This window comes from Thermobia domestica, chromosome 2 (assembly GCF_964235325.1).
Source record: "Thermobia domestica chromosome 2, izTheDome1.hap1.1, whole genome shotgun sequence".
Lineage (NCBI taxonomy): Eukaryota > Metazoa > Arthropoda > Insecta > Zygentoma > Lepismatidae > Thermobia > Thermobia domestica.
The window spans coordinates 66,682,568-66,697,558 of record NC_137455.1 but is presented as its reverse complement, the minus strand read 5'-3'; the positions used below and the strand labels follow the sequence as shown (position 1 = coordinate 66,697,558).

General features: G+C 34.6%; 1 protein-coding gene across 1 annotated transcript in view; it reads right to left on the bottom strand.

Annotated features, from left to right (window-relative positions):
* Positions 1-14,991, bottom strand: part of LOC145672544 (uncharacterized) — a 72,042-nt gene that overhangs the window by 38,890 nt on the left and 18,161 nt on the right. Inside the window, exons 3-6 of the mRNA XM_081741703.1 lie at positions 14,390-14,563; positions 11,780-11,947; positions 8,127-8,688; positions 2,199-2,405 (exon numbers count right to left, since the gene is read on the bottom strand). Coding sequence (XP_081597829.1) covers positions 2,199-2,405; positions 8,127-8,688; positions 11,780-11,947; positions 14,390-14,563 — 1,111 coding nt within the window. The remainder of the gene's footprint in view (positions 1-2,198; positions 2,406-8,126; positions 8,689-11,779; positions 11,948-14,389; positions 14,564-14,991) is intronic.

The following is a 14,991-nucleotide window of genomic DNA, read 5'->3' as shown; positions in this document are numbered from 1 at the left end:
GCTTGGTAGGTAGGGTTGGATTTTAGCGTCCCTTTTAGCATCGAGGCTATATGAGACTTGACCAGGATTTTGAGTTTAACGTGGGTTCCGAACTACATGAGCTCCCACCAGGAATGAAAACCGGGTCTCTAGTACCGAAGATGTGTACGCTTCCTATATAGCTGCGAGGGCTATATAATATTGATATAAGTATTAATGTAATTAAAAAAAAAATGTTCCTAGCAGGAGCGACTCGCTAAGTTTATAACATATAGAATCTAAATTGAACATAACAAAGCAGTTAATATGTTTTTAGAATTAGAAACAAACTAAATGAATTAAATTTCGATGACTTTGAGATAAGGAACAAGGAAGAAACGCTCACAAAGAAACATTCAGCAGAGAGAAAGACACATGGCAAACGGAAAACTTAGGACAAGATTTAGGAGTCCAGGCGCGCTCCCAGAAATTTTTGTTGTGGGTCGTCCAAGCTTTTGGGTGTCCAATACTACGAACCACTACGTCTATGTAGCATTGAACGGGTATTATTCTGCATTCGAAAAGACAATAAGTAATTGTAAAATACTTTCATCTATATTTTCAAGGAAAAAATGATAAAACTAGATTGTTTTTATAAGATAAAGAGTACAAATGAACTGTAAGATCAAATTTTTATGCTACATCAATCATTTCTCTCTTAAACAAGTATAGTTTTGTTGAGAAAGAGTACAAAATGTATGTTGGGTTAGGAAGTTTTCGAGAGTCTGAACATGGTGGACCCCCAATGAGTGCGCTCCTGCCCCAACGAATGTCCTCCCTGGAACAGTCGAAAGAAGTCTTCTTTCCATATGAAGAGAAGTGAAGTAGGGTTTTGATAGGCAGATGTCGCTTTTATAGATGACGCTAATGCAAGTGTTCAAGACGAAGACACTCATCCGCTGGAGCTGAAGGGAATGAATAGCTTTAGCTGTGAAACCTTACTTTGCATGCGATTGTAGCTTTACGGCTACAAATATGTCGGGAACTTAGAGAATAAAATCAGAGCATCTTAAAAAAAAAAAAAAAAAAAAAAAACCTACTGCGATAATGTTTCTACAGAACGTATCCAATAACATTATACACTTTAAGAATTTTATATTTTGAAACTAGATTCTTTAAAGCATATATTTTATTTCAATTGCAGGATAATTCTCAAATAATGGATTGAAAACTATTTTCTGTACCTAAATGTATTATCCTTATCAGTTCCTGACATAATAGCACACTAATGGAAAGCTAACCGATTAAAATTACAGAAGGATAAATATAAGATAGTATTTGTATTTCCGTTTGCAGCAGAGGAAAGAATTCAAAAAAATATACTCCATCAGTGTGTTGTCCTTCTTATGTTGACTTTTAAAATGGCAGGCATGTAAACACTCATGAATTAAATACCTTGATGTATTTTACACTTTTCACTCAAGTTTTATTAGAAGGGAATAAATAAAATGTACAGATGATAAAACTTACGTATGTAAAACCACTAAACCAGTAAGTAAATACTGTTTTCATACGTCTAAAAATTGCTATGACTCATATATATGATAACGGGGAATATTTGCATCGTGTCATGAACGGTACTCCAGGGCTTTACCCAGGGTTAAAAGTGGATCTGGAAAGATAGGGGGACGGTAGGTAGCGGCATGACCTCACTCCGTCCCCCTGCCTATCTTTGCCCATTGTAACTTTTTAGGAACTGGAGAGACGCCATACATATCTTTGGAGGTGATGGGTCGGCGTACCCCTGCATTTTCCCTCACTTTTACCCCTGGCTTTACCAGAATCACATCGCTAAAGCACTCGCTTTTGATGTGCAAGATTGCAGGTTTAAGCCCTGTTTGGAAAACAATGATTCAAATACAAAACAGGGGCCGCGGTGGCTCAGTGGCAGAGCATTCATCTCTGGTGCTTGGGGTCTCGGGTTCGATCCCAGCCCCCACCAAGTGAACTTTGGGGTGGACAAACACCGTGTGCGTATGTTTCCTCGGTTCTCCCGTTTCCTCCCACTTTCTTCATTCTACCATTTCATTCATTTCTCATTATCACCGTCTCCTTTAGCCTTGCCGGCATAATCGTAGGACGTGAAACTCAAAGATTTCATTTCATTTCAAATACAAAACAACAAAACTATTTCACTTTTTTAATGGGATTCGCCTTTAAAACAATGTAATAGAACTCACCAACTTTCTGTCCTAGGTTCTCAAGAATATCATTCTTCAATAATTTACTAAATGCTGCTGCTAGTCGTCCGAAAATACCGTCCAGTCCTTCACCATTCACTGCATACACAGTCCACGATATTTCCAACAACATGATTAAAAACTGGCTGAAAGTAATTGGCTCAAATGGGTCATGGGGACGCTTTATATTTCCCTTTGGATTGCGAGCTGAAAATAAAAAGTATTATTGTATCCTTTGAACTGTTACGAAACACATATAATTGAAGGAAGACATTAAAAGAAGTTTAGGTCTTAAGAATACAGAGTAAAGTGTTGAAAATATTCAAAATACTCTTGAAAAGTTATGTCAGCAACATGTAGGTTTACCTTACAAATACCAATACTTGTACGAAATTGTATGTTAATGTAAATATTTATAAGAATGAACATTGAATACAATGTAAACAAACACAATATTTTAAAAGAAAACTATTGAAAAGAATAATATGTATATAGTCGAGTACTGAGTATGAAATATTTAATGTACCCTATAGTTAATATAAGTAGATGTATCCATTAAAACATATGCCAAACTAAATACAACAACATACTGAGCAAAGCTTTATGATAAAAATATATAAAAAACACAATTACGTAACAGTTTCAACACACTAGCTGTGTCTTCATCAGATTTCTTCTTCTTTTGGCTACTTGAGATTTGGTCATCTCTTATATACCTTCCAGAGATCAACTTTTAATTATGGCTCCGCTCCTTCATTGAAAAGTAACGCATATGTTTTTCCACTTTCACTTGTTCAGCTGCACACTTGTCCAATTAAAAGTATACGTTATTACTGGATATATCTTGTTCTTTAATTATCCTTGTTTATGTTTCCTTGTTAATTTGTTCTTTTTCTTTCTTCTTGCTCTTCCTTTCTTCTTCTTCAAGTAAAATAATCTTCCATTCTTTATTTATAGCAAATCCTCCATTCCAACTCATCACTTTGTCTCCTTCCTTCATGATTTACCTGGCTTCTTTCCATTTTCTCACCAACGTTCTGCTCTCTGTTTCTATGCCCTCTGCTCTGTCCTATCCTATCTTGTGGTTATTCTCTTTTTGATATTTATATATTGGGTTGTTGTCTCTTTTCAATCGTACGTCATCATTGAATTGCTTTATCCTTTCTTTTATCTTCTTTTTATTTCTTATATGTAAATTTTCTTACACTCCGCGCATCTCACTTCATATATTACCTCCTATGATCTTTGTCCACTATTTCTTTTCTCTTGTTTTCTTTCTGACTACTTCAATTATTCTGCTTCCTCCTTTGTTGTGTGTCCTAATTGCTGCTTTCCGAAGTATCTTCTTTATCTTCTCTGTCTCTTTGTCTAGGCTCTCTATACCAAATCTTTTTTTGTTCTTCTTCTCCTTCCTTCCTCTCTCTTGCCACGTTTCTTCTTACTCTATCCACTTCATTATGTTCTCCTTAATTGTGTCCAGTAGTTCTTTAAATCTCTTTCCCTCTGTTCTTCATCTGTGCTTAGGTCTCCTATTCTTTCCTCCAAACTTTTTATGAATATTCTCCTTCGTACCCTCATCCATGTCACTTCTTCGACAATATACTTCCGCTGTACATTCTTTTTGGTACTAGGATGTAAGGAATTCTCCTTCTACTGACTTCTTTATTTTGATATCTAAATAGTTTATCTCCCTGTCTACTTCTATCTAATTCTCTAGTCTAATGCCTTTCTCTTCGTCTTCCATGTTTCTTGTAAATTTCTCCAGCTGCCTTTTCGTTCCCTTCCTTATTCATAAACAATCATCTATATAACAGTAAAAAAAGAAACAGTCTTTCTCCTCCTCTTTCTGTCGTCTCCTTCTCCATCGCTTCATTACTATATCTGACAGTATGAGACTCAAACAAGATCCTATATTGAATCCTTCCTTCATTTTCGCAATCCTGTCTCTGATTATACAGTATTCATTCTCTTATAATGCTTCTAATGTTCTTCTTATCTTCTTACTGTCCCATTCTTCTATTTTCTTTTCACTCATATCTTCTATTATCTTCAAAATTTCTTTTTCCCTAAGACTTGGGAACATATTCTTAACATCAAGACTAAATAACACTGTGCTCTCCTTTCTTTTTCCTAATTTGTTATCATTAGCTTATGGAGCATATTTCGATTTGTGTCTCGAAACAAATTATGAGCAACGGCGTGCCATCAAAGATTCAAATTTGGGTAGAACCGTATAACTCAACCAAAATATCAATCAGACTTACGGGATGGTGCTCTCTGGCGATCGCAGTGTTTAAGTGATTCAAGAGATTTTTCGAAGACCGGAAGTCAGTGGAAGACGAGACCCGGTCTGGAATACCAGCAACGCAACGTCCAGAAATGATTCAAACGTGGTATGAATTCGAGACCTTGTTCAGATTTACGTGGTTAACTGTTAGAGTAATAGCAGAAGAACTGAATTTAAACAACATAAGCTGCATTAGATTTTGACCACGAACTGAGGATTAGAAAACTCTGTGAAAAATTCCTGAACAAAAAATTCTCACTCCTGAACAAACACACAACAACACACTCCTGAACGAACGGCATAACTTCTGCCATGACCTTTCAAAGCGGATTAAGAAGATTGAGAATTTTAAAAAAAAGAATCTAATTACAGGCGACAAGACTTGGATCTTTGACTACGAACCCGAAATCAAACAACAATGCGCAGAGTAACACACTCTGAGCTCGCCACGAAAAAAAATAATAAAAAAAAAATAAATAAATAAAAGCGGATGAGCAATTCAAGAATCAAAACCATACTTTTTGATGGTAGAGGCAGCGTTCACAAACAGTTCGTGCTTACCTCTGGTTCAAGAAGTTCCTCGTTCGATCTCCGGCCACATATACAACATTGTGCCTGTGGCTTTCCTCCCACATACTCATTTGACCAATTATTTCATCATCATTCCCTTACATTAATCATCCGCCTCCTTTAACCTAAAGGGTATAACGTTGATTGAGCTGAGCGAAGCGAAGCTCTTATACTCGGGTTAGCCGTTTGGTTGTCCGCGAACTCCTCCTAGACCGTTTGGCCGATCTCAACCAAACTTAGCACGCTGATAGAGTATGTCGTGCTGAGTGACAACATAGGTCGAAATCGAAAATCCGATGTACCATCGAGGAATAATCACCGAAAAACGCTTCCTCCTAGACCGTTTGGCCGATCTCAACCAAACTTAGCACGCTGATAGAGTATGTCGTGCTGAGTGACAACATAGGTCGAAATCGAAAATCCGATGTACCATCGAGGAATAATCACCGAAAAACGCTTCCTCCTAGACCGTTTGGCCGATCTCAACCAAACTTAGCACGCTGATAGAGTATGTCGTGCTGAGTGACAACATAGGTCGAAATCAAAAATCCGATGTACCATCGAGGAATAATCACCGAAAAACGCTTGCATAGACTTAACATGGGGAAAAAGTTTTCACGCGATTTTTTTGTCAACAATTAAAAATGACATTTATTATTGCATAATGGCCAGGAATGATTACGTAGTTTAAGCTCGCTCAGCTCATTTCATTGCATTCGGGTATATCCATTGCATTCCTAGTAGTAAAACTAGAAATTTCGTTTCATTTTTCTTATTGGAGTTAGAGGGTACGGTAGCTCAGTGGAGTCCCTGTTCGATCTCAGGCCAAGTAAATTTGTAGTGAATAACATCGTGTTTGTGGATTTTCTCCCGTTTCCTCGCACATTCTCATTCCCCAATTCTTCCATAATCATTCACTTACCTTAATCACCGTCCCCTTTGCCTAAAAAGGCATAACCTTGAAACGTTAAAGATTTATTTTTTTATTGGTGTTAATGTGTCTTTTCGGAACATAATTCGTGAATTCTACTTTTTGCAACAGATTGCTAGAGCAATTATGATCTTGAAGCTTTGCTGGCGTCTACTATTAACCCAATGTTCTCGGATTGCTGCCAGAGTGAGTGTTGCTGTGCTGAGCTTTCGTTACCATACAGCGGCAACACTCACTCTGGCAGCAATCCCGAGAACATTGGATTAAAGCTAGAGCAATTATTTCGGCTGAGTTCGTTAATCAATCTATTAACACCTTCACAGGTAACGGCGACTACCTATATCCCATTTTCTACTATGGATGAGTTAAGTGATTTCTTCATTTCCGCTCTCAGCCTAAGTGCAAGGATCTAACACTTACATTTTCGGTTCCAAACAATATACAAGGTAAAGGATGCATACGCTAGGGTGTATTTCACTTTAGTTTCATGTAAATAAGTTTTCCTGCCTTACTTATCTTTGACCTGTTTGCTCTTTGAAGGTTCCTTCTTTCAGAAATTTAAACAAAAATTGCAATTCTCTGTTTTATAATAATAATAATAATAATGATAATAATAATAATAATAATAATAATAATAATAATAATAATAATAATAATAATAATAATAATAATAATAATAATAATAATAATAATAATAACCATTGTAAGTTCCATGAGTACCTCACGGCCTTGGAACCCAGTGGAAAGAAACGAAAATTCGTCATGTTTAACCTGTCCATTGAAACAAAATTGTAGAATGCTACAAATTGTTAGATGGCAGCAAAATCCTTCAGCGGTTGACATCTACAAAATTGAAACTTCTACATGATCCTCTTTACTGTTGTTAAGCAGACTTTATTCTTCTTAGTAATGATGATGAGTAGCTAAGTATAGCTTATATTTCTAAATTTTTGAAACTCTGTATTTATAGGTTATATAGTTTAATCTTGTAATTTCAATGAAAAAATAAAATTCAAATCATAAATCAGATGTTGGTTGTTGGGGGATAAGATGTAGTATTCCAACTGCGATTCAAACCACTATTCGATTTGTATTCATGGCGATTATCCTATACCGGGCATCGAATCTGGAACCAGATGTACAAAAAGTCACTCGTCCACGAAGGAGCCCCGGATAGCAATATTAAGCAGATGCAAGAGGGGATACAGATCAGTGGCGGCTCTGCAAGGTTAATTCAATAAATAACCGGAAAAGTTGTATAAAAAATACAAAACTGCGACAAAATTTGTACTTATTTTTTTACTTTTTGGTGGTGCCCTGGAACTATTATTAGATGGGACTGGCACGCTTGTCTCGCGAAAAAGATGCTGGGAATTAGCATGTATAAGCGACGTTTCAAATATAGGTTCAAATTTTGCTGTAATTAATATAAAAATTCTGTTGGGTTTTCGATATTCTGAAGTACAATTTCCTCTAGGAGGGGGCAAGCGCCCCATCTTGCCCCACCTGATGGGCGCCCTTGGTTTAGTATAAACTTTCAAAAATTTATAAATAATAGCTTCAATTATTTTTGTCACTCAAAAAACTGGGTGGGCCTAGGCCCCCCGACCTCGGGCTCGATCCACCAATAATACAGACAGCTAGTATGCATTAGGAGCTCCCATTTAACATGGGCTATGAACAGTTTTCGTTATATATTTCAGGTTTATTACTTTTCTAAATGGCTGGACATTTATTTCCTCATGAAGTACTTGACTATTAATAATAACTTGAGGTATAACTTTATCATGCCCATATGAAGGTATAGCTGCATTAACGTAGTGGTTTACAGTCATCTATTGTGCAGTTAAAAAGAGAGAGAGAAAGAGAAAGAGAAAGAATAAAGAAAAACTTAATAGACCCGAAATATGTATTAGAAAACGTTTATAGGCCATGTTAAATCAAAGGTCTTCACTTATTGCAGCCACTTCCTGCAAAATTTGTGAAGACATTAACATCTTCACAACATACATTAAATGAGTGCTTTTTTTTTAAAAAAAAAAATCTTAACTTTAAGGCAATTTATATTGCCTTGTTTTTATTAAAACTAATATGAAATGAAGGGTGAAAATTCAGTAGTAGTTAGAATATTAATACGCACCTAACATTCTGTCAAATTGTACCAATGAGTAACCTTTGGTGTTAAGTTTACTATCGCAAAGTAACTGCCATAGAAAGATCCGAAGCATAAATGTATCGTAGTCAACTATTTCATTTGAGGCCACATTACAGTAACAGCGATAGATTCCTCTTAAATACGATATATTTCTTAGAATAGCATTTTCCAGGAGTTCTTTCTCCTTGTTCTTCCATGCAGGGTCAATGATTTCCAAATATTCACTTAAGTCTATAAGATGAGTAGGAGCATGGTAAGGGAAAGGAATTTGATGAATAGATTTGTCATCTGCAAATGTAACGGGAAATACTTCGCCATTAGGACAATACAACACTCCGTCTCCATCTTTGATATCATACTTGAATTCTCCTTGGTAACGGCATCCAGACGAATATTGAAATTCTCCTAAACCATGACGTTCGTTGCACCGCCAGCGCCCCTTATACATGTTCTTCGTCGGATAACAAAAATTAGAATTCAGGAAGGTTTCCCAAGTGTATTCTCCATATCCATCCATATCGCCTTCATGCCATTCGCCCTCGTAGATCTAGAATAGAAACTTTACTATAATTTTCATATTTACAGATCATTTGATTCGGTATTTGTTAAAAAGAAAAAAGTCAATCACTATTTTAACGACTTTCATTTTTATTGCCTTTAATCCCTTGCGTTTCAGGTGTCATTTTTATATGTGCGTCCTGTAATACTGGTTATATTTACTGTTTTAAAAAACTGTCTAGACCGTTATATAGGACATAGTTATTGTGAAGAGCATTCACATTACTGATAAAAACAATTTATTTGCAGTGTGGAACATTTGGAGTGAAAAAGGGAAATTCTGATGTTCTGAAGGGATTTTATGCTGCTTCAGGTTGGCAACACTGACCGGATATCAAAGTTTTTTCTTTTCCGATCTCAATGTTGCTAGTTGTTTATCGTCAAAACAAACACATGTGTGTTGTAATTGAATACTCCATTAGACCTGTCATCTACTGAGACAGTACTTTTTTTTTGTGCCTTTTCTATCAGTAAGGTACTGTCACCTAAGGAAAAATAGTAAAACTAAGTATTGACTTGCTTCCATTAACTAATTTCATCATCTGCAGGATTAATAGACCCTTAATAAGGGATACATTATCGTGACATCCATGAGAATGTCACTGGTACGAAAGGGGTTAAGGAATGTGGATAAAACGAAATGAGTTATCATTTACTGATAAAACTACGAATTTGTTATACGTGTAAGCATTTTTGAAAACAACGAAAATTTTCAAAATGCTTACATATAACGTTTTAACAAACACTGACTCACTTAAGGGTAGATTCTCTCCTCTCACTTAACAGGGAGAAGCAAAAATTATTTGTATAATGTGATGAAGTATCTAATGAATGAACTAACTTTTGAAAATTTTAATAAAAAGCAAGGAATCAGTATACTCGAAATACAATGCAATGACAAATTTCATTAAACTTTGACATGAGAGCACTTTGTTACCATTCTAATACTTTCACCTACCTATTATAATCATCAGTAATATACTAGCGTAATCTTAAAGAAATTGAGTTGCATTTTAACAGTGACAGACAATTCGAAGTAGCTAAAAAATGGGAAACACAAACACCAACAACCAAGTGAAGCATACTACTTACGTAAATATTTCATTAACATTTTCTTTTATTGGTATGTTAAAATGTATAATTTCTTCTTAAATTTCGGTGACCAGATTTAACAAATAATGTTATGTTGTTAGATAATCATCCAGTGAGGACGAAGTTTCTACATTTTAAATTAGAATAATTTTAATTTCTAAATATATTTTACCATTTAACAGACACCAGGATTACGGGCATCAATTATCTCTTGAATATCATATTTTTTGATGACTGAATTTCTTGTAGAAAGGTTAGTCTTTCCGAATCAATATCAGATGTGGACATCCCAAATGCGGACACTGCTCTTATCTACTAAAAATTTTCCCAGATGCGGACACGTAGACGTTACTTAAAATTTCCAAGTCTCGATTACGTTACAACCAAAGATGTTAGTCCCATAAGTGGACGCAGCATTTAGGAAGAAAAAACACGACAAAACATATTGCCACATTGTCCACTGCCGTAAAAAGTAACATTTTATACTTACAACCAATGCATAGGATTCTTAATTACCCTATAGAAGTAAGAAAGGTAGGTTTTCTTGTGTATGTTGCACTTATAACTATTAACTGATTTGAGTAATTAATATCAGCCGAAAGTTCAAATCTCGTATTTGTCGACTTATATGACACATCCCATTTTTGACGTAATGTCTTGAAAAAGAAAGAGTTTCACAAGGAGTTACGACATTCCACATAGAGTGCATTTTTTCTTTCTTTCATTTATCTCAAAGCCAGACTAAGTTTACAATTGAATAAGGTTCCAATATTTCTAGAATAATTAATTGAAAGGTATCCAAAGCGTTTCAAATCAATATACTCCTCGTAGCTATCATCAAAAAGATGTAATGTAGGCATACAGCAAGAAAAAAAGAGAGAGAGATCCAAACGCTATGCAACAGCTACTTAGCAGCTAATTCAACATGAAGACCAAAACAAAAGTTATAAGATGCAGTAGAATACAAATATTGAGAAAAGTGAAGATCAAAATAGATCATTTGGTGGAAAAGTGGACGAATTCTGATATTTTAGGGAGTAAAATAACGAGAGATAACAAGTGTAAACAAAATGTAAGATCCAGAATAGCTCAGACGAAGAAGACATTAGAAGAAAAACGGAAGATTCTAACTGGAAGCATCGGCATAGAAGTGAAGAAAACGGTGAGGAAAACATGTATGTGGAGTGTAGCATTGTATGAATGCAAGAGACATGGACACTAGGAGAAGAGGTAAAATGGAGAATAGAAGGCTTTAAACTGTGGTGGTGCTTAGAAGAATTATGAAAATAGATGGACGAACAAGGTATCAGATGAGAAAGTAGTGAAAATTGTAGGAGGAAAAAAGTGTATATGGAAGAATATTTCGAAAGCGCGAGATAGGATGATTGGACACATTATGAGACATGGAGGAATCACGTTAGTAGCTATGGAAGAAATTGCAGGAAATATATCTAGTGGAAGACCGCGATTGAAATATACGGACCAAATAATACAAGATATAGAGAAGAAAATCTACAAAGAAATGAAAATCCGGCCCAACTGGAAGGAAGGATACGAAGGGTGGAAAGCAATGTTAAACCAATCGGGAGATTGCTGACCTGAGATTATTATGAAAGTAGTATTTTGAAGTGAAGTCTCTTTGTAAGAGAAACAGAAAAACTCTTACAAAGAAAAGTGAAGTGAAGTCTCTTTGTAAGAGAAACAGAAAAACTCTTACAAAGAAAAGTGAAGTGAAGTCTCTTTGTAAGAGAAACAGAGAAGAAATTATCCTCAAAATTATGGGAAAAGTATCGAAATATTACTACAATTTCTTCTTTCTCATGCATTAGAGAGACTATTAGAGTAGATAGTGTATAGCGACACTTTCAGCACCGAATCTATCTGAGACGTGAACATACAGCTTAATGTGGGATCCGAACCACATGAGCTCCAATATTTTTGATTATGTCAGATAATGTATATAGAAACTTATTCCTAATTATTTGTACCTCATTTTCTGGCCAAACCATAGTTCCACAACCATGCCTTAGTCCACGTAACCATTCACCTTCGTAGCGAGCACCTGTAGGATATTGTCGCAGACCATATCCTTCTCTGATATCTTCCACCCATTCACCAATGTAGAAATTTTTTGGACTTTCGTAATAAATGGCACCCTACAGAAGAAAATCCAAGATATCAGTAAATACTTCAAATTGTACACATAAATAATGTATAACTAGTTTCATTAAATACAATAACAGAGATATTACCGTATTTATCGGAGAAAAGTCGGACAAACAACTCAAATGGGTCTCAAATGGGTCTCAGCAAAGCTACTATAAAATATACATTAGCCATAGATGTATATTTTGTACGTGTTTTGTTTATTATTGCTGATGTAATGGTGAAAGTGTTCTAAGATGATGAATTTAAGGAAGACTTGTGAGCACATTAGGAGAAAAAATGTATGAATTTATTATTTGATAATGGTGATGAGGTAAGATTCTTGGTACGTAATTTTGCAGGGCCATACTAATTATGTAGAAATACACAAAAATGTATGTAGAGCTGGAGTGACGATTGTATATAACAGATTAGATTAATTGTGAAGAGGAAGTATTTATTTCTACAGAAGTACAAAAGATGTTTCGAGTAGTTGCGTACAAAATGTATTTTAATGGAAGTACAGGCCAAGAGGAATAGCAGTCAACTCGGGTAAAAGGTGGTGGTGTTATCAGTAGTGTTGCTAATTGGCACAAGGGTAGAATTTGACAATGTCTCGCGTTACTGGGGAGAAATGATAAACACGCTTTGAATTCATCCCCGGGCTTACTTTTCTCGCATTCATTTAAAACGATCTGATTACTTATATTCAACTGTCCTAGATTTAACATTTATTTGTTTTTTCTAAATGTTCAAATGTAATTTCGTATGGGGTCAATCTTACTAATAGAATGTTAAGAGAAATGCCTCGATAATTATTACAATCAAGTTTGTCGTCTTTCTTGTGAATTGGAACAGTGACTGATTCTTCCACTCTTTTTAAATGTATTCCATAGTTTTTCTTTTTTGTAAAAAAAAAAAAAAGTTTCGTAACTATATGTTGAATTTTCTTGTTATATATTCTACAGCCTAGGAAACCATACGCTCAGATGAACCGTATGATCCATAAACAGAAAATTCGATACTTACTCGATTCTGAACAAGCTTAAGGAACAGTCAGTGCATTACAGAATTTGGAGCTTTACCGATTTTGCAGATCTGAAGCACCTGATAGGTGGTAACAGATTATTACATATGATCAATCAGTGAAAAATTTGTTCGAAATGTTCAAACAATGTATACGAAACTTAAAACTTAACTGAAAAATTTCAAGGATGTACAGAACCACCCGAAACGAAGCTTTTGATGTGCACATTTCTCTAATGTTTTTCTTTATTTTGCTTCAAATAGAGTGTGTCTGATATTTTGAAGTAAAAATACTACATACAATTTTGCTTGTTATTTGTGCATATTTTTTTAAAAGTACTTATTGTATATAAGAGGTTAAAATATTATTACATATATTGGTTAATCCTTTGGAATTCATAATATAAATGTTAAGAATTTTAAAAAATCTTTTTGAAATTCATGGTTTATTTTCGAGGTTTCATATTATTATCTGCATCAACCAGTACTTAAATGAGTTTTTTTTTTTTTTTTTTTTTTTGAGAAGCGAAACAAAGTTTGCTTTATCAGTTTAAAGAAAATTTTCAAAAAAGCCCAACATTTCCCAAGCAAAAAAGCGAAGCAGAAAAAAACCGAGTTTTTTTTTCAAAAAAGCCGTTTTTTTTTCGAACCCTTGCATCTCTATTTTGAATAGTAGCGCAAATGTCCCAGTACCACAAATGTCGATACTCGAAGTATCGCAAATGTTGCGCTTTCCTTGGCCTGTATCGTATTCTGTGTGGATCCGTAAGTTGCGAGCAGAATGACTCATTCAAATTTAGTAGAATATTTTTGTTATTATAACTAAAGATTTTGAGTTATTCTAATTATAAAACAGAAGCATGTTAATCCGTCAAGCTATCCTGGTATACTATACAACCTTGCTAAAGAGATTTGTAATGCTCATTGTAGAAAGACAAGGAGTACAATATTAATTCCTTATAATAAACCACAAACCTTCCAGTGCTTCACGGTACATCCTAATAAGTAGAGTGTCACCTAATATATGTTGCTATGTGCATTATCACTTGATTGCTTGGCGCTGATAGATGTCGCTAGTTGCAGGAGCTGTGTACATGAAGTAATTAAATAATTGCATAGAAAGTACGGTGTAGTTTGAGCTGTTGATGGGCAAACATTATTATTATTATTATTATTATTATTATTATTATTATTATTATTATTATTATTATTATTATTATTATTATTAAATTTATTACATGTAAACAATTAGAACTTTTAATTACGCTTTATTTTAACCTATGGTGTGTGGAGCAGACCGAAGGTTTAAGTTCAACAACTTATGTATATATAATTAGCTAACACTTCTCTGATTTATTTTGTTGTTTCAAGCTGCTATATTAAGTATAAAATTATAAAATATTTAGAATAAATTAATAACTTCTTACCATTCCATGTTTTTTGCCCATTTTCCAGTATCCATCATACATAAATTTACCATCTGCGGACTGAAATACACCGTAACCATGTCTCCAGCCTTTGTATAATTCGCCGTGGTAAATACTATAATCAGGTAACCTCAGAAGGCCTTTGCCTGTTATTTCATTATCAAGAAACTCCCCCTGAAGTTAGTAAAACAAATAAGAAACTTGACATTTTCGTTATACATAATTTTCATACAATCTAAACCAAGTTACAATTGTACGTTGGAATTCCAAGTGTACAAGTAGAAACAGAAGTTATTCCTTTTGCCATTCGAGAAGACTTTCATAAACATCATAACTAAAACACAATTTAAAATGTATTTCGAAAGCTACAAGCAAAATAATGGAATTAACGCAAACAAAAAAAAAAAAAATCGATATTTCCCAATATGACAGCTAAATTAATATTACAGTTAAGCTTTCATCTTGATATCACGCATTTAATTGTCTATACTTATATTTTAAATAAAAATTATCTCATATGGTGACCAATACACATAACAGGTTTGGTTTTGTACGGTAGTAGGAAGTGCAGAGAACTGAAAGAGTACTGTCCATAATTTCAT